The 19,349-nt window shown below is 31.8% G+C and overlaps 2 protein-coding genes across 2 annotated transcripts; one reads left to right on the forward strand and one right to left on the reverse strand.

Moving 5' to 3' along the window:
* Positions 1–329: 329 nt before the first annotated feature.
* LOTGIDRAFT_210842 (hypothetical protein) lies at positions 330–5,968 on the reverse strand (the record flags this gene model as incomplete). The annotated part of the gene is made up of 10 exons (XM_009065626.1): positions 330–461; positions 960–1,076; positions 1,266–1,400; positions 1,754–1,833; positions 2,072–2,204; positions 2,566–2,661; positions 3,255–3,358; positions 3,738–3,889; positions 4,895–5,022; positions 5,858–5,968. The coding sequence occupies 10 exons, from the start codon at positions 5,966–5,968 to the stop codon at positions 330–332; spliced, it is 1,188 nt and encodes a 395-aa protein (XP_009063874.1).
* A 3,501-nt stretch (positions 5,969–9,469) lies between these two features.
* Positions 9,470–14,535, forward strand: LOTGIDRAFT_155124 (hypothetical protein; the record flags this gene model as incomplete). The annotated part of the gene is made up of 8 exons (XM_009065627.1): positions 9,470–9,599; positions 10,193–10,315; positions 11,315–11,451; positions 12,008–12,116; positions 12,581–12,709; positions 13,408–13,506; positions 13,991–14,085; positions 14,422–14,535. 8 exons carry the CDS (start codon positions 9,470–9,472, stop codon positions 14,533–14,535), a joined length of 936 nt encoding a protein of 311 aa, XP_009063875.1.
* Positions 14,536–19,349: the final 4,814 nt, after the last annotated feature.

The following is a 19,349-nucleotide window of genomic DNA, read 5'->3' on the forward strand; positions in this document are numbered from 1 at the left end:
TTTTGTAGAATTGCAAAAATCACAGACGTCTGACTGAAAATTGGAATGGTGCTATCAGAGTCCCCGATACACATAAAAATCTAGAAAACCTCTTTACAATCCCTTTAATATATATCGATATATTCAATTTTTAAAAAAACTCACTTTATGCTTATAATGTTATTTCATTGTATTTAAACTTTTTTCCTAATGTGGACTGATTCTTTTCTTACGGTTTATTTGTTAATGATGACAGTAAGGGAGGTCATCTCTCGTATATTAAAGACCCCTTAATACTTTGAAATTATAAACATATCGAAGGCCAGATCAACGAAAAAGGTCGATTTTTGTTAAAGACAGTCGTAAATTGTAGTTATTAAATAGTGGTAAGTCTCATACCTGCCATCAAAGAGGCGACCAAAACTCGTCAAAGAAAATCCAATAAACAGTAGAAATAATATCACAGTTGCTTGGTTAAAACCCTAAAAGAACATAGATCAACAAAATAACAATAAATAAACCAAGTATTAACTGCAAAACGAGACCCCAAATCCAACAACATATTAGCAAAACATTGGTAGCACTAAAATATCAAACGAAATAATATATATTAGAATTTATATATATAGATATTATATAGCCTGGCCATTATAAAACATTAATTAAATGTACAATAATACAACATAGTTGATACAAAATATATACCGGAACAACAAAAATTGAACTTGATATAAAAACATTAATTAAATGTACAATAATACTACAGAATATGATACAAAATATTAATAGGAACAACATAAACAGAACATAATAATTAACTAATAACTAAACAAACTATAAATATCAATATAAACCATGATGTGAAATATCTATCATAATAACAAATAGAGAGAAAAAATTGAGCTTCAAAAAAATTTTAAAATACATGTCAATTTTGGATACCGAATGATCTTTTAGAATTACGGTGCTAATATACTTACCGTTATTTTTTGAGGCAGTATTTGGAAACCAATAAAGACTAAAGAAAAGTGTACAACGACATATATATTCAACCATGTAGGTATGATGTTTCCATATCGTTTGATTGGTTTCTCAATCTAAAATCATGAAAACAGTTTAGTTGGATATCTAAAATAAAACAGGGCACAAAACAAACGATAGGAGGAAATTGTGTTTGTACTCTTTTGTTTAGCTGAAAAAATCTGTAATTGTACCGGTAATTTGTATTAGTTCTTACACTAAAAGCAACTGTCTGAAAAAAAAAACAGAATAAAAACAGATTTTACTTGAGGAATGTCGTTGATATCACCAGTTCTTGCTTTTCCAGGTAACCAGCCTGGACCATATAATAAACTTTTCACCTTATCTTCAAGGCTGATCATCTTGTTGGTCCTGTGCACCAGATACTCCCCATAACCAAACTGCACAATAAAATATTTCTTATTTCTAAAAGTAGCAATCCCAGATAGATCTTCTGTAGGGTAGATGAAATAAATGGCGTAAAGATAGCTTCTTTTTAACAAGTATAACAGTGTCTTGAATAACTCAGTGTGAGTCCATTTTCTTAAACTGCTAATCGAATTATTTCCAATTTCGAATCTGGCCTTGATCAATGTATATCAATAAAACGAAAGTAAAAAATATTAAAGAAATATATGTCCATAACAATTTATCTATAATTTGTTCTTCTAATTTGCCATTGAAGGACTAAAGGACATTGCAGCTTTTTACTCTTCCTAAAACCATTAGAAAATCATTTGATTTCCATAATCACCTGTACATCAGTAGCATCAAATGTTCCAACGGGATGAGTTAAACCATACGCTACTTCTTCTTCTTCGGGGGTGAATGTACCTGAAATCGGATGATAAGATAGATCATCTTCTTATTCACTCTCCAACAAGGTTTTGTTTTGTTTCTTTCTTTAGTGGGTGTTAACTGGGCAACATTATATGTTGGCTTACTTGCTAATTTTCGTAGAGGCTTCGTTGCATCAATGCAAATACAAACAAGAACGTACAAATACACTGCAGTATTATTATCATTATTATTATATTATATATTATCATATTAAATACAGACTGATAAGTACCAAATATTCTGTCCCAGATAATCAAAGTACCAGCATAGTTCTTATCAATACAATATCTGTTTCTTCCATGATGAACACGATGATGACTTGGTGTATTCAATATATATTCTAGTGGCCCCAATGACCGGATATACTATCATCAAAATAAAAATTATATTCATTTATTACATTAGTTCAACAGAATCTTATCACTCAATAACAATCATTGGCGAATTGAAACGGACATGTTGAGACCATATTAATTATATAGCTCGACAAATCCGACCTTACCCAGTATATTACATTTGTACGTCACGTCTAGGGAACTATGAAAGGCCCATTTCATTAAGTTTTTATCATTGGATATCAGTGAAAACTGGTCTGTGCCCCAAATATAAGAAAGCCACAAGGCCAAAATCGTGAAAATGTATAGGAAGCCATTGCAAACTGAACATAATCCGGATGGTAGATGTCCGCTTGTATGCACGCCACCTCAAAAAAAATATATAGCAAACCTGAGTATGTATCCAGAACTGATATAATATATTAAGCTCATTGTGAGCTATAAATATTGGCGGTGGTATGCACAAAGCTAACGGCAAATAAAATACCTGAAAACATTGATACAGCGGATTACAAAAAAAAAAAAAACAAATCTTGAAATTACTATGTATAAATTTTCAGCATTCTGAAAGCAACTGAATGTTGAAAGCGGGCTATAGTTCGGTCGGTTAGTGCGTAAGAAACTGTGCATACCGTCTTGGCCAATTCGAACAATTATTGATGGTCGTGCGTGAGTTATGGTCTAGGTTGCGGATTTCAGAATGTCCGGTGATCTTGACAATGTCATTTTTCCTCGTGATTTCAGTAAGACTCGGATGTAATTGGGTACGGGAAATCCGGGAAAGAGACGGAATCTTCGTGAACCTCAGTTGTAAAAAAGGTTGTGTCTTTCCTTTAAGGACATATAATTTGTTTTATGAATTTTGATATACATACACATATAATGTGGGTGGAAAATTCAAAAGTGGTAGCATATAGATAAGCTTCTGATTTAATTCAGTTTCAATATATAGCTGATTTCGTTATATGCTTTATCATATCTGATAATATAATGGAATAAAGAGGAGATATAAAGGCGCATTTGAAATTCTTCTTAGAAACTATGAAATAATCATATCAAAGTATGAAGGACTATATTTACCCAAGAAGTATAGATTTGTAAAACTGATTGACGTAATGCTGTAGAGAAATTATAATCTTCTGAACTGTGATGTACCTGGTGGGCGGCCCACATAAAATTTACCTCTATAAGTAACAAGAAAGCTTGTTGTAAGGTTGTAACAAGATACAGTCGGAGGATTACTGATTAGTTCGCATGCAGTTAAATAGATAGAAGTTTCTTGATATCTTACACCACTAAAATGTCGTGCTAGTGATAATTGTTTCGTATGGACGTAGTGGATGCAGTGGTAACTAGTCAGACCGAAAACATTTCTATAGACTAGGAGAGATATGCAAAGATAGAATAAAATATCTGCAAGTTCTCGTGCACTAGTTCCATGAAAATTTAAGACTAAACTATGTTCAGGTCATAACCCTATTCAATAAAAACAAATGAACCCTCGTATACAGCAATCATTGTTGCATAATATACAAAACCATGAAACTCATAAATCATACATACCATGTGCTAGTCTATGGAACCAATAATATCCTAGATCTACACCTAGAAAACATAACCACCACGTCCATGGTGAATTCCACGGTAGATTAATAATATTAAAATTCTTATAAATCCATACATAGGTAACAATACTTATAGACGGTATAATCAACCTACAAATTCATACATATGTTAATGTAAGCTTGGTGGATTCAAATTTTCTGATAAAAATACATATCTAGAAATATATTATTATTCCTAATCTAAAATTTAAGTGTTTTTTAAATTTTCAAATCATAGTCGAGTGAAGAGTTGAAATAATGGTGACCCCTACCCCCATCGGGGATTCAGATGAGGTTTCCAGCATTGCATATATAAAGATTTACATATCTTAAATCAATTTGTGATCAAGGGGAGGTGAATCTATTTTACCTATATTCTTCTCCACTGGAGGGCGCTTATTGGCGTCACTTCGTCGTGGGTATTCAACCAGTCCGGATGTTTTAAATAAGTTGGAATTTAAATCTTTTGACCCACCACCACCCCCAACTCCACTGGTCTGGTTTTAGCCCACATGACGAATGGACGGCGGATTGTCCCCCATATTTGTTGTGATTACATGTTCAAGTTTTATTTTATTGTTTTTTAATTCTTAAATTTTTATCTCGACATTTCTTTTATTAATTTGCGTTTTCTCTTTGTAGCATGATTTTATTGTTTTGATATTTTTTATTCATTTGTATTCATGCTATGTTAATATTCTGTTAACGTCATTTATATATTAATAAATGATCTTTCGTCAAGATTGTGTTTCATTAATAAACGACTGCACACGACCAACCTTTGAGCACAAATAATATCATGGCTCCAATTGCATTTGCGATAGTGTATTTCAGCAACTATAATACAGAATTTTTACAGAATTGATAGAGGAAGAGTAATAGTTTTCATCAGTTTCAAGATAAAACGAATTGTTGACAAATCTTGGTTTATATGGCGATTTTATATTACTAATATCCAAAATATGCATTAAGATAAATAATTATGATATTCGTAATAGAATATCTTGACATGTGTTCAGATTTTATAAATTTTGTATTTGAATGGTGATCATTATTACGACCACATCTAAGAGCTGATGATATCTTGCCCAAAACAGATATTTTAAAAACACTTACATTGGTAGCCTTGAATACATTCCAGCACTAACTGACGTCAAACTATCATTTAGTCGCACCTTTTTGTCTTGTTTATACATAGATATCAATACTTCTATTACCACAAAGAAAATGAAAAATGGATATGACTGAAAAGAAAAATAAAGTTTTTCATTGTAAAACCAAGACCGAAACTGCGTGTGTCACAAATTAATCATTGAAGCATCCGAAGTCGAATTTTACTTTATGAAATTAGACAAAGATAGATATAGATATAACACTGAGTTCTAGTTAAAAGAACGAATTCTGTACTCTTCCAGGAAGCAACTTCTACTGCAGTCTCGTATTTGTAGGATGATAATGTGAGGATTGGAGTGGTCGGATCATAATGATCTCTTTTACGTTCGGGTAGAGGCGGAGCCAGGTTTACGTCCGCGAAGGGGCGAGATTTATGAGATTTTTTCCCGAACAACTTGCTTTCGGGGCTACAAGGGGAGGGGCCCCCTCTAAAATGACGACACGTTTATTGTCACATCCAAACGACTAGACGTTTTTTCCATGTCAGCCCCTCTTACCTACATCACTGACAGGGGAAACCGGGTCGAAAAATCCGCAGGTAGGCCCTATTGTCCCGATCTATGCCGGGATTGAACGCCTTCAAATTAATGTGCGTCAAGAATTATCCACATTTGGAAGTTAAAAAGAGACTCTGTTATATATATAGAAAAGACATAATATTTATAGAAATAAGTTTTGACGGAATTATGCGATGTTCGTACATTTCTAGTACTCCTGAAGACTATTTTGGCCTACATATATTTAAGACTCCCAATCAATCTCCAAAAATGGAATACCTGTCCTTTTAACTTGATAGGTCAATCATATACACTACGTTTAAAATAGGCTGTTTATCAATTTCCCAGGCATGCAATGTCATTGATTAAGTTATAATAATCCTAATATAGCCAAACATTATGCACTTACCTCAGTTATATATTTAGGGACATCTTCTGCTTTTTCAAATGAAGATTCTTCTGGAGAAACAAGATAAAACATTCTTCTCATCCCAGTCGTGAAGGAAACATTCAGAACCATTTTCTTAGAGTTGTTTCGCTCACCTGAACTTCAAAGGCCGATAGTAAACAAACCGAAAGTAGAGCATGGACTTTGAACCTGTGAAATACTGATCTAGATCGTACTTATTAGTAGGCTAAGTGTTATCGCAGTGTCGATTCGTCACGCCTTGTAAACCAAAATCCCTTCTTATCCACCCACGTTTCTTGTTGACAAGTTATAGGTTACAGTTTTTAACCGATCTTGATGAAACTTGGTATGCAGGTATTATTGGTGAGATCTCGGTTAAGTTCGAGTTTGGTAATTATCTTATGTGCGGTGTAAAAGTTATTGCTCTTTAATTAGTAAAAACACGTTTAATTAGGCTTGTCGGTACGATGGGGTCTACTTCGATGGAGTTATCCGATCTTGATTGTAGTCTGAACAATCACAAGGACTCATTCCACTAATTCATTTGCCATCTCTTGCCATGTTAAAACAGGAAATTCAACCTTCTACAACTTTTTCCAGAGATCTCGTTGAAAGCTTACCAATATGTCGAATGAAAGCCTGACCAATCATTTGGATCTAAAAAAAAAAACCATATATTTGGAAAGATGAATAATTTTTGTAGCTCAGTTAAAGGTTCAAAGGTCACAGAGTCCCATAATACCAACAAAACGAAAGTCACGGTGATGCCCAGCACTAATTGACAGTCATCGTAGATGTAATTTCATATCGTGTTAGAAAAAACACATCTTCCGAGGTGTGGAAAATCTCCATTTAAGAGGGACTTTTTTGACTCTACTCGAGCTGAAAACTGTCAAAATATCCATCAGAGGCCGATGTTTCGGACTATCGTCATAGATGAAGATACGAAATGACCCGGAACTCGGAGAGCCTTGTTTGCACTCCACGGAGTTTTTTTTTTAGGTTTGCATCCAGAGGGTCAACTAAAATAATTATCAAGTTTCATGCCCGAAATATTTTTTTTATCATGCGTGGAATAAAATATACAGTGTTGTAACTTATATTCGTTCATAAAAGTTTTCATCGCCAACATTTCGCCAAAATCAACATAAGGATTTTTTTGTATGTCTTAAGTGTTTCTTCAGATATTCTATAAAAAAAGTTAAAATTGGTTTGTTCCGATTTTCTTTAAGCATCCCCCATTTTGACCCATATTTCATGAGTAACCAACTCGACAACGGCTGCAAAATGTTTGATCTCTATATAAGTCGAGAAAAACACGTATGTATAATTATTATTTCTTAGTATTTTAATAACATTCCATTATAACTACTGACAATTATTCTTTCAAAGAACAATTTATTGCCAAAATTCATTGAAACAACATAAGAATATGGTCTTCATTGTGTTTTTCTGCTGACATGGAATCCGCTAGTTTGTCAGGTGGCTATATTCTAGCAGACGACGCTTGGAATTCCGAATACAGCTGGTGATTATAAGGAAATTTGGCTAATAAAAAATTGTGACTTTTGATAAAAACTGAAATATGCCATTTTGTATATATATATGTTAAAAATAAAAAATAAATTTGACATTGCTTTGGAACGATAGGAAAAATTCTGCAGGTTAACGTTGTAAAGATAACCCATGTAAATCAAAACATGCAAATGTGGAGGTCACCAGTGATAATTATTACAGTCAAGTAACCTAATTTCGTGGAAACCTATTATTCGTGGATTTCCGGAAACGATTAATAATTTACATGAGCGACCTTGGGCGACCTCTGCATTAGTTTGTTTTGATAAACATGGGTTTTCTCTACAAAATCAGCTAGTAGAATGAATCCAGGAGTTTCAAGCAATGTAAAATGTATTAATGTATACTTTGACAAATACAAAATGGCGGATTTCACTTATTACCAAACGTCACCATTTTTTATCGGCCGAATTTCCTTATAATCCCAAGCGGTAATCGGAATTCCAAGTGTCGTCTGCTAGAATGTAGTGCAACGAATGAAGTCACGTGATCAACTAGCGGATTCCGTGTCAGCAGAAAATTTCTATGGAACCATATTCTTATGTTGTTTCAGTGACTTTTAGCAATAAATCACGCTACGTATCTTATTTTGTCAGTCACTATTTTTTTTTTAATTGTGGTTCTTTGAAGGAATTGTCACTAGTTATAATGAATTGATATTAAAGATAAATACTAAGAAAAGTTAATTATACCACCCGGTATCCATATAACGTGTTTTTCTAGACTTATCTATAGATCAAACATTGTACACGAAAATAGGTGACGCATTCTGTCGCCGTTGCCGAGTTGGATGCTCATGAAATATGGGTCAAAGTGAACGATTCATAAAGAAAATCAAAATAAACCAATTTCAATTATCTTGTAGAATATCTGAGGAAACATCTAAGACATACAAATTTTTTTTTGTTTTTTTAACTTTGACGAAATTCGGTGTTGAATCCTTATATCCACGAAAATAGGTTACACCACTGTATAGGTTACGTGACTATTATTATTATTATGATTATTATATGAAACATGTAATTTTTTGACATTCCTAAATTTATTAGGCTGAAAAGTGCAGTAAGTTAACATCACAGTCAGTGCCGTAGCTAGCTCAGGGTCTCAGGGAGCTCAACTATAGCGACTCCACATGTCATTCATGCCATCTAAGTTTTTCCAAGGAGGGATCGAGGAGGGCAAAATTTTGTCTCGCGTGGTAAATATCTCTTACCATCGTTCTGTTCTATGTTTTTATAATACCTGTATACTTTAAATTTTGTTGTTTTAATATATTCTTCTTTTAAATAGAAAACTGAAACTCAGAGTCCAAAAATGAATCCATAGGCCTAGTAGCCTATAAATCGTATATGAGCAACAGCAACTGTTTGTTTGGCTATTTTTCTGATTTTAAGTCTGGTATAATCGGATATAAATTCCTAAGCGGGATAACTCTCATCATCAGAAATATTTTAGAAAAAAAAATAACTTCGAGATATTAGCAGAGATTTGTCACTGAAAACGCTGGAGTTGAATGATTTCATTGAGTCATTATTATCTAGTAGCTAGTAAGTTTTTCATGGACTGATGCTATGAATTTAAAATTTCACATCAGATCATGCGGAAAGCGGTGTTGGACTGCTCAATCACTAAATTTCATTTTATTTTCTAGTTTCAGTATTTTTCGTTCAGGAATTTTTAGTCAGTTACTATGATTTTTTAATAATTGCATCTCTACTGTTTTTGTTCTAATTTAATCAATCAAATTTACTGATTATTTTTTATATGAAGTGGAATATCAGCTTCAAATTAGTAGAGGGTTATCATAGACTCATAGAGTGATTTTATTATATTAAAAATTGGTGATTTCTGAACTAACTCCTATGGGTACTAAACCAGTAGGGCACAGGTATCCACCATAGTTTTCTGTGGTAAATAAGCTTACCCATGTTAATGAATTCATGCTGCTACATTTTAGTTTGCCTTTTGAAATATTCTCTTTTCTTAGCTTTATTTGAAATACAATTTGACATTGTTACAGAAAGAAGAGACTAGAACATGAGTGAGAGAATTATTACAAAAGTTGCCACACCTAAAGTTCAAACAGAAGGTGGTGGCTTCCTAGTGAGGAAAGTTATTGGAACAGTTATACCAACCTGTGACCCTTTCTTAATGCTAGATCATATAGGTTAGTAACTATATATCAATAGATCCTCATATCTTAGATTTCTTAAACAACATTTAAAAATTTAAAAATCACTTCAAAAAATTTGTCAGTTCAAATCATGAAATTTTTTTGAAACCCATTGATTTCACATAATGTTTCATATAGCTGCCTTTGCTATTTGTACTGGTCAATGGACAAACCAAGTGGCTTATACTCTAATAAATTGGCTACGTAGCCTGGTGTAAAATTTCATGGGTGATTTTAATCAGCGTGTACGTGTGCTAACTGCATTTGTCTGCCCCTAGCATTAGATTTTAAAAATTTCCACTGGTTTTGCTGTATCACTTAAAAACTGAAGCACAAAAATGTTGATTGATTTGTAAAGAATTATAACTTGTAGCTAAGTTGAAAACATATTGATTATCAGGAAAATAAATCTATTTAGACTTTTAGTGTGACTAACAATATATATTCATAATAAGTTGAAATTTTAAATTGATCAGAGTACCTCAATTTAAATTTTCATTTGTTTTGTTGTCAATTTACAACACATAAACAGAGATAGTCTGCTGTCCGTTCCATGGGTATAATTTATTATTTTAAATGATTTCCAGGTCCTGTGGAATATAAACCAGGGGAAGCATTAGGAGCACCAGATCATCCACATAGAGGTTTCGAAACAGTAACTTATGTTATCGATGGGGAAATTAGACATCAAGATTCAGCTGGTAACAGTGGTAAGAGATGTTTATACTACAAAATACAAGTTTCTGATTCAATATGTTGCTTAAAGGGATCTGGTGTCGAAATATTTGCTTTTTTAAGCAACAGTCATGGTTGGAGATTTTTATTGCCGTCTTGTCAAGATGACGGTCTGTCTTGCAGACGATAAAACCATCAGAGAAAATTATCAAACTTGCTTGGATGCGATTATCTTGTCGTGGAAGCAAAGGCACATGCGAGATTTTACTCACGACAGATATCTCGTGTGCCTGCAGCTGTATATTGGATACTTTTCAGAACAGAAATGTTTAAATTACTTTTAGATTACTTTTTCACTATTTTTATATTACATTTGATCAATGTGCATTCTATTTATCCCTTCATCTCTCAAAGCAAATTATAGCAGTTTTATATGGAAACAAAAAAGATTACTAGATAGAAAATAGATAGCTGGAATTCCATTATTTAGACATCTTTAAATAGCTGAAAAAAATATTTGTACCGTGCAGCTGAATATTGCATTAGAGTAATGTATAAACTAGTTTGGAACGTGTGGGCATACACAACATGATTATTCCCTACTTCTGTCTTGGGACAAACAATGTGGATTTACTATGGCAGTCTATGACCAATGATGAAAAGGGATATGATATAAAGGGTAAACTATATTGACAGTTATCCATTTATCATTTAGAATGTTGAAAACAAGTTTGCTCACTTCATGGAGTAAGCTTATACCACGAGTTTGACAATTGTGAATGAAGTTAACCCTTTGTATGACATCCTTTTTCATAGACTGCCATAGTACATTATCCAGAGTTGGATGTAGAGAATGAGCGTGTTGCACATGGGCACGTATAGTTCCCAACTGGCTTATCATATATACATTCAATAGAAGTGTTTTATACTGGATATATCATTTGATGGATAAAAGGAAATCAAAAAGGTATATTTAGTATAATTTATAATGAAATATAAATTGCTAACATGATATGCTATGTTTATCATTATAGGTGTTTTAAAACCAGGATGGATTCAGTGGATGACAGCTGGTAAAGGTTTAATACATTCTGAGATGCCAACAGAGAATCTTATAAATAATGGTGGAAAAGTGGAAGGGTTTCAACTTTGGATCAATTTACCAGCCAAGGTAAAGTAAACACATAAACAATATAATCTTCATAGATCAGAATAATCTGTTAAATTTTGAAACATAAAATATACCTTACAAATACATGAAATATCCTACAAAATGTTTATTAAAAATGTTCCAAATTTCATTGGAAAATTTAACCTCTGTAATAACAACTTCAAGTTAAGAATATCTGCCCATATCATTTTTCTCAAAATTTATAATTTTATAGCTAATTTCAAATTCACATAAAGATATTTGCTGTGGCTATTCGTTCAGAGACGGTACAAAAATGAGCATTAAAAACATATGGTCATCCATACCTAACAAAAAGTCTTTTAATATCATTCTTGATAATCAAAATGGCTTCACGCTTTAAAAAACTCCAAAATTAGCATGCCTATTGTGTCTTATCAATATACGGTACGGAACCTTTGTTATTAGCCATAGAGAACATGCATTGTGACAGTGCTAAAGATAATAGCCAAGTTTTCACATTAATGTATACAAATTAGCAAAGAAATCATTACAAGACATGCAAATTGCTATAGTTATTAACTTAAAACTGTTTTAGGAGAAAATGATTGAACCCCGTTATCAAGATATACCTTCAGAAAAAATACCTGTAGCCAAGACAGCTGATAATAAAGTTACAGTTAAAGTTTTATCAGGAGAGAGTTTAGGTATGTATTAGTAATTTATATCAATACAATGTAAAAGATGGCAACCGGTACCGGTACCGTGAAAGAATAAAATTTTTAAATTTTTAATGTTGTAAGCCTAATTATTAAAACCTTTGACCTAATACACTGTTTTTTAGAAATTCAAGGTAATTTATTGTTAGTTTTTTTGTAATGAAACTGATCTTACATCGCCCTGCGTGCACAACCAAAAGGTCAAACATCATTGGGTCACATGATTCTAACAAAACGAAATGTTTCGTTAATGCCCAACACTAATTTACAGTCATTGTAAAGGTAATTTAATATTATGTTAGAAAAATGCATCACTGGAGGTGTGATAAATCCCCAATTAATAGGGTATATTTTTTCTGACTCTACTCCAGCTGACAACTGTCAAAATATCTATCAGAAGCTGGAAGAGAGGTGGATGTTTTGGACTAATTGTCTGTGTGGTTCTTTTCTAGGTGTGAGTGCTGTCATTGAAACTAAGATACCAATTATAATGTTAGATATACATCTTCAACCTGGTAGTAGTTTTACTCAACATGTACCTTTATCTCATACAGGATTTTGTTATGTTTGGAGAGGGGCAGGTAAATTGGCTTATTTTGTAAGGGAAATACGTATCAATATTTTACTGATATACATATGTGTATATTAGTGTGTCAGTCTACAATTGCTCGTAAACACTCTAGAAGGCACAATTTTTGACAGATTTAGTCGAAACTTGGTGTGAGTGTTTATTATCTCCTAAGGATAAACCCTATTGAAAATTAAATAAATGGAAAAATATTTAGTAGAAGTTACTGTCCTTGTTCTTGGAAAAGCATTCAAATTCTTGCGTAAAAACACTCCAGAAGGCACAGTTATTGACGCTTTTATTTTTTCATGATCATTTGTGGACAATTCTTTAAAAAATAAATATTAAATGAGTTTCTTTCTTTGCTCTATGAAGAATTTGGAAATACCATAAGTATTAATAATGAAGGAAGAGCACTATCAAACAAGAAGTTTGAAAGAAGTGTATGACTAAATGTTGAATATTGCATACTGGTGATGATTGTCTTTCAGCCACATATTCTAATAAACTTAAGAAGCCAGTGGTCTTGCGAGCTATCCTCCTAAATTTTCATCATATATTTTTAATCGCCCACATGAAACGAGGCAATACTGTAGTCAAATATTTTTATTTAAAATCAAAGCTGCCAATGTGCGTAATATACCTTGCCTAGCAAGCTATCTTTATCTTTTAGTGGATCTATTTGTATTTAATTTGTTTTTGTTTTTACAGGTTTTCTAGGATCTAACAAATTACCAGTACACATGGGTCAAGTTGGTGTACTTAGTGATAAGGGTACAGAGTTTCATATACATGCAGAAGAAACAAAAGGTACATTTTCAATTTTAGTGGCAATATTGCATCAATTTACAGGACATATATGGAAATGTTTTATATCATATTCATAAAGAAATTAAGCAAAAAAAAAAACACATTAACATTTGTCTTGTACTCACACTACAGGCTACAGTTTTAGTTGCATGGTTTTCATTTTTTGTGGATTTGTATCAATGCATTGATTTAATCTATTGATTTTCATGGTGATCTTGTGATTTTCATCAATATTCAGTTGAGGCCAAATTGTGCTTAATCTATATGTCAATTAATTTTAAGCTCTGTTTTACATACTTACTTTGCTAGATTGAGGATGAACAAAGTATGAATACACAACAACACAAATCCAAGTTGTCATTACAAAGTCATGACGTCATCGGAGATCACTAAGGAAATTTGTAATTCATCGATAAATGAATACAAATTTTTCACATGGGTACAATTAAATGTAAATATTTTATGATAAAAAATATAATTTCAGATTGTCATGCCTTATTAATTGCTGGAAAACCAATTAATGAACCAATAGTTAATTATGGGCCTTTTGTTATGAATACTCAGGAAGAGATAGATCAGGTAAGTGAGTAGTGTTTAAAAACTATTGAATTCTATTATATTCCTGATGATGGTGTGAGAACCACATTGATACGTTGAAGTTATAAATATTCCAGAAGTATCTATCCATAAATTGTCTTATTTATCTATAACTTGTGCTTCTAATATGAAAGATTATTAAATTCTATATAATGATGGCTATTATAGGAAGCTGATAGTAATATTTAAGAGATTTGGCCAAGGACCAGTTGGTAGAAAGGATCCTCGTGAACCTAAGTTGATAACCTTGTAAAAAAATGGTTGTTACTTTTCCTTATTTTATCAGATTGAACATGAATCATTTTATGTGTTTTTCAGGCTATAGAAGATTATAGAGCAGGAAAATTAGGTCAGATCCCAGGTGAAGCTGAGAGAGTAAGACAAACTGAGGCAGCACAAGCTTTAAACAAAAAAAATAAAAACAATTTATAGCAAACCTTGTCATAAGTAAGTTTTTATAATGCAGAATTTATCTAGGCTAATTAAGTGTTTTTTTTTCAATTACAAATAGATATTGTTTTCCTCAAATTCATTTACTAATATCATTATTTATTATTTGTTACGTAAAATATGGCTCTCAAGGACATAATTGTGTAGTTAAAGTGATACTACGTCTTAGAATGAACATAAAATTTAAGATTCCAAGAATGGTCAATATGAGTCTATATTCATCAGTGAACTTACCTAGTGTTATAAAGTTACAACAGAATCCCTGGAAAATCTGGAAAATTGGAAAATTGGAAAATTCATAAACTAAATAATTATTGAAAAACATTTCATCTTAATATTAAGTGTTTTTCAATAGTTAATTGCATATTTATGGATAATTACTAAGATTTTTGGATTTATCTGATTATAGAAGGATTCTGTTATGTTATGTTATGACACCAGGTATATCTACTGATAAATATATGGTCTTATTGGTCAAGTTCAAAATTCTTAAATTTTAAAGGAATTGTAAAGAAGTTTTCTAAAATTGTTATCTGTATAAGGGACACTGATTTCATCGGTTTGCACCATTCCAATTTTCAATCAGACATCTCTGGTTCCCGCAATTCGACTTATAATATGTGTTTTGTTACTTCCTTACAAATAGCAGCTTTTGCGATGGTGACGTCATAAAACATTTACTTTTATTAGAATTGAAGAAAGTACAGGCATCTGGAATGGTGCAAATTGATCCTATCAGTATCTTTGATACACATACAAAATTTGAAATACCTCTTAGAAATCTCTTTATCCCTCAGCTATTTCTTTAAACAAAGAAGATCAAGAGGACACTGGATTAAGATTTGTATAAATGATTATGTAAAAGACTACACATGTTTATCATTCAGCATGTGAAAGATTCAAGGACTTTTTCCCTATAATATATGAAATTTTGACAATCTGTTTTTTTTTCATCAGATTGTATTTTTTAAAAAAGAATGCTCATAATTATTTTTGGAGACAATTCTACCTTTTGATACTTAACCTAATGGTACTACTTTTTTAAAATTTTTTACACGGATTATTACCTTGGAATGGACATAATATTTAATTTTCATCAGTTAGACTTACCAGGTACCATGACTAAAAAATAGAATCTCTATATAAGACAATATATCCATTAAACTAAATAATTATTGAAACATCCGTCTTAGCTTAGTTTAATAGATTATTACTTAGTTTAATAAATTTATTGGATTATAGAAGGATTCTGTAGTATTTTGGACACCAGGTAAGTCCACTGATGAACAAAAACTCATTTTGGCCAAGTTTATAATATATAAGTTTTAGGTCATCCTAAGACCTTAAAATAATGATCATACTTTTGAATGATTTTCTTCAGAAACATTATATGATTTATTATTGAAACCATTCTTTGTTAGTCCCATTTTAAAGACTTTTTTGGGGTTCTTATTTTTAATGGATTGATTTTTCTCAGTGAAATTGAGTACCCACAAAAAGATTATAAAGTATGAAAAGTTAATAGCCTCACTATGTAAGAGTGATGAAACTTTGTATGAACTCTTCAGATGACTATTGATGTTATTGGTGTCAGACAGAGTATGCTTACTCTTCTAGACACCTGATAGCATGTTTCATTATGAAATACTCACTTATCATTATTATATTTCCTCATACGGTTAGTTCATTTGCTGCTACTAATGTATTGCCAAATTCTTATTTTGGATTTCAAGTTTCATTTTGCTGTTCAGATCATTTGTACTTGGGTTCAGACTGGATATATTACTTGCTCCCCCGAACAGTCAAGTCTGGCCAGTGGCTAAGGGCCTACGGGCCTACTTGGGGTTTTTATTCCAATGAAAATAGTTTTAATTATCATAGAACACTCAGACTTTCATCCCTGTTCCATAAAGAAACCTGATGACTGTGATGATGATAAATCTATTTTGATGAACTGTATTTGACAACCAAGATAAAAACTTTCACAAAGCAGATATTCAAGCTCTGCAACAGCAGCTCAGGAAAATTTTTATAGTCAGAATAAGTAGAATGTCTTGAAAGATAACATATATTTTAAAGGTGGCTTCCTTCATTAGACCTATTTTGTAATGTATAAGTATATATTTAAAGGGCTAGTATGCAATATTTTTAGTATCAAAAACATCATAAATAAAATTATATCTGAAAATATTTCTAAAATATGCTATTTACATCTATGTATGTACTGGATCAAAGTAAATTTGTAGTAAAATTTAATGGGCTAATTAAAAAGTCATTCTATAAATCAACAAGACAGGTTACAATATATTTACTTTATACTTTCTTAACTTTTGTAAAACTTTTGTATAATGATTCTTAACTTAAAAGTATTTGTCTTTTTAAAGGGAACATATGTCTTTTTTATGTTTGTTGTTATCTTCTGTTATTAGACGATTAGTTATGATATGAAATTATTTTCAAGTGTTGCTTTTTCGAAGCGATATTTTGCTTAAAGATCATATAGAATTCTTATGTAGCTTTCAAGTAATTAATTTTTGTTTAGAAAAATACCTATATTTGTGACACTTAATGCATAATTTTTCGATGGCCTTATTTACACATATATATTTCACCTACCAACCATAATGTTAAAGGGATTGTCAAGAGGTTTTCTAAATTTTGTATGTGTATCGGGGACACTGATAGTATCAATTTGTGACATTCCAATTTTCAATCAGACATCTGTGTTTCCTGCAATTCTACTAAAACTAAGTGTTTTATGACGCAATGTGTGATACAAGCAAATTTTGCAGGGATGATGTCATAAAACACTTAGTTTTAGTGGTATTACAGAAACCACCAACGTCTGATTGAAAATTGGAATGGTGCAAATTGATGAGATCAATGTCCTCGATAAGCATAACAAAATTAGAAATCCTCTTTACAATCCCTGTAAATGGCCATTTCTATGTAGAAAAAAACATTAGTCCCATTCCATGAAATGCAATTAAAGGGAGAGTGATTATTTGATGAAATAATTTCTCCCAGTGTTTTTACAACCTTACTGTATTTGGTAATATTGTGATTTTTTGTATTTGATTAATGGCATTAGAATTCTTGTTCTATGAACTTCTGTTGGTATCAACTTTTTCAAAAACAGTCTGATTTATCAACATTTTGTCAACTTTTCATCCAACTTTTCATTGTAAAGATTATTATGTTAAAGTGACAGTGTGTTCCCTGAGAATTGGTGCACTCTGTTACTTTAAAGAGACTTATGTGCCATATTTTTTGGACCAATCATACTTTAGTCTCAGAAACAGGAATTTTTAGCTAAACTAATCAGTGATAGTGTTAACAACTCCTTTTCCATGTTTGAATGTTAAAATGACAAAATATGAAAAAAGACATATACAGAAATAGTGAGTAAAATTCCCAGTTTAAAGTATTTTTAAAGGAATTATGCAATTTTCTTACATTTCTAGTACTTCTGAAGACTATTTACATATATTATAGACTAGAATCAACCCTCCAAAATGGCACATAATGTCCCTTTAATAATCTGTTCTAATGAAATATATGCACAGTCTGAATTGCAATATAACTCATTTGTTGTTACTCAACAATACAACATGTTTCAGGTTCTGTTTTAATTTTACTATATTCCTATATTCGCTCAACAAATGATGCATTGAGCACTATTTTAACATTGAATATTTTGTATTTGTAAGTTTATACCCTTTTTAGATAAAAATCTCATTTTTAACTATATAATTTGACTGGCATGTTATACATTGAATTTTTACATGTGTCTTTCCTCATTATAAATGCCATTCTTATTGGTAGCTTCAATGCTTTTTAGCTAATATTTTGAATGAACAAAATGTTGAATACAATTCTATAGATTTACAGCAGGTTAGTTTTTGATATGACAAGTTATTACGAACTCTGTCCTATTCCTTGACATCATTAGGCACTTTTCTTCTATCATGGAAGGTTGTAAATTCAGCATTGCCATAGCAATGTTTGCTAGCAAATATAGAAAAATCAAAGCCCTTGACAGAACGACCCTTGTCTTTAGGACTCTGATTGGCTGTATCAGCTTTTATACAATCCAATCAAAATGCTCATTTACCAAACTATTGTGATACAAGAAAAATACCTAGATGGACTTTGCAATACCTTAACATTATAAAGATAAGAAATAAGCAATTTGTCTGCGTTAAGCATCTACGAAGTTTTGGTATGTTTGGAATATTCTACACCTGTTATAGAATAATAGAATTTGTCTCAGCATTGCAATGAATGTTTTATTTATTTAACTGAAGTATATAGTAATATGTAACTGTTATTATTTGTTGTTACTTTATGTTACTTGTTATTAAACTTATTCAAAGGATAATTTTTTGCTTTCTCTAGTTATTTTTTCAGCGACAAGAAACCTTCCTTGCTAACCTGAACGTCAATGGTTCAATTTCAGTATAGGTTGAGATAATAGATTTATTACAACCAGGTTTCCCCTTGTCAGAGATTCAGGTCCAAAGGGCTGTCATGGAAAAAAAACTGTCTAGTTTAAGGGACAAGAACTGAGACCTCATGTACTACAGGCTGTGCAGGTTCAAGATTCCATCACAGTTGGCAAATCAAAAAAATGTAGGGTGATGCAGCTGTCCGGGAAAAATTTCTCTCATTGCACACACCATGGCATTGCCTGTCTTTATTAGCCCAAGTAGGTGCTGAAGAGTAGGATGTAAAACTCCATTTCTTTTAATTTCATTTCTAACTCGGAATGATAGCAACAAGTAACAGAAGAAAAT

The sequence above is a fragment of the Lottia gigantea genome, assembly GCF_000327385.1.
Source record: "Lottia gigantea unplaced genomic scaffold LOTGIsca_7, whole genome shotgun sequence".
Classification (NCBI taxonomy): domain Eukaryota; kingdom Metazoa; phylum Mollusca; class Gastropoda; family Lottiidae; genus Lottia; species Lottia gigantea.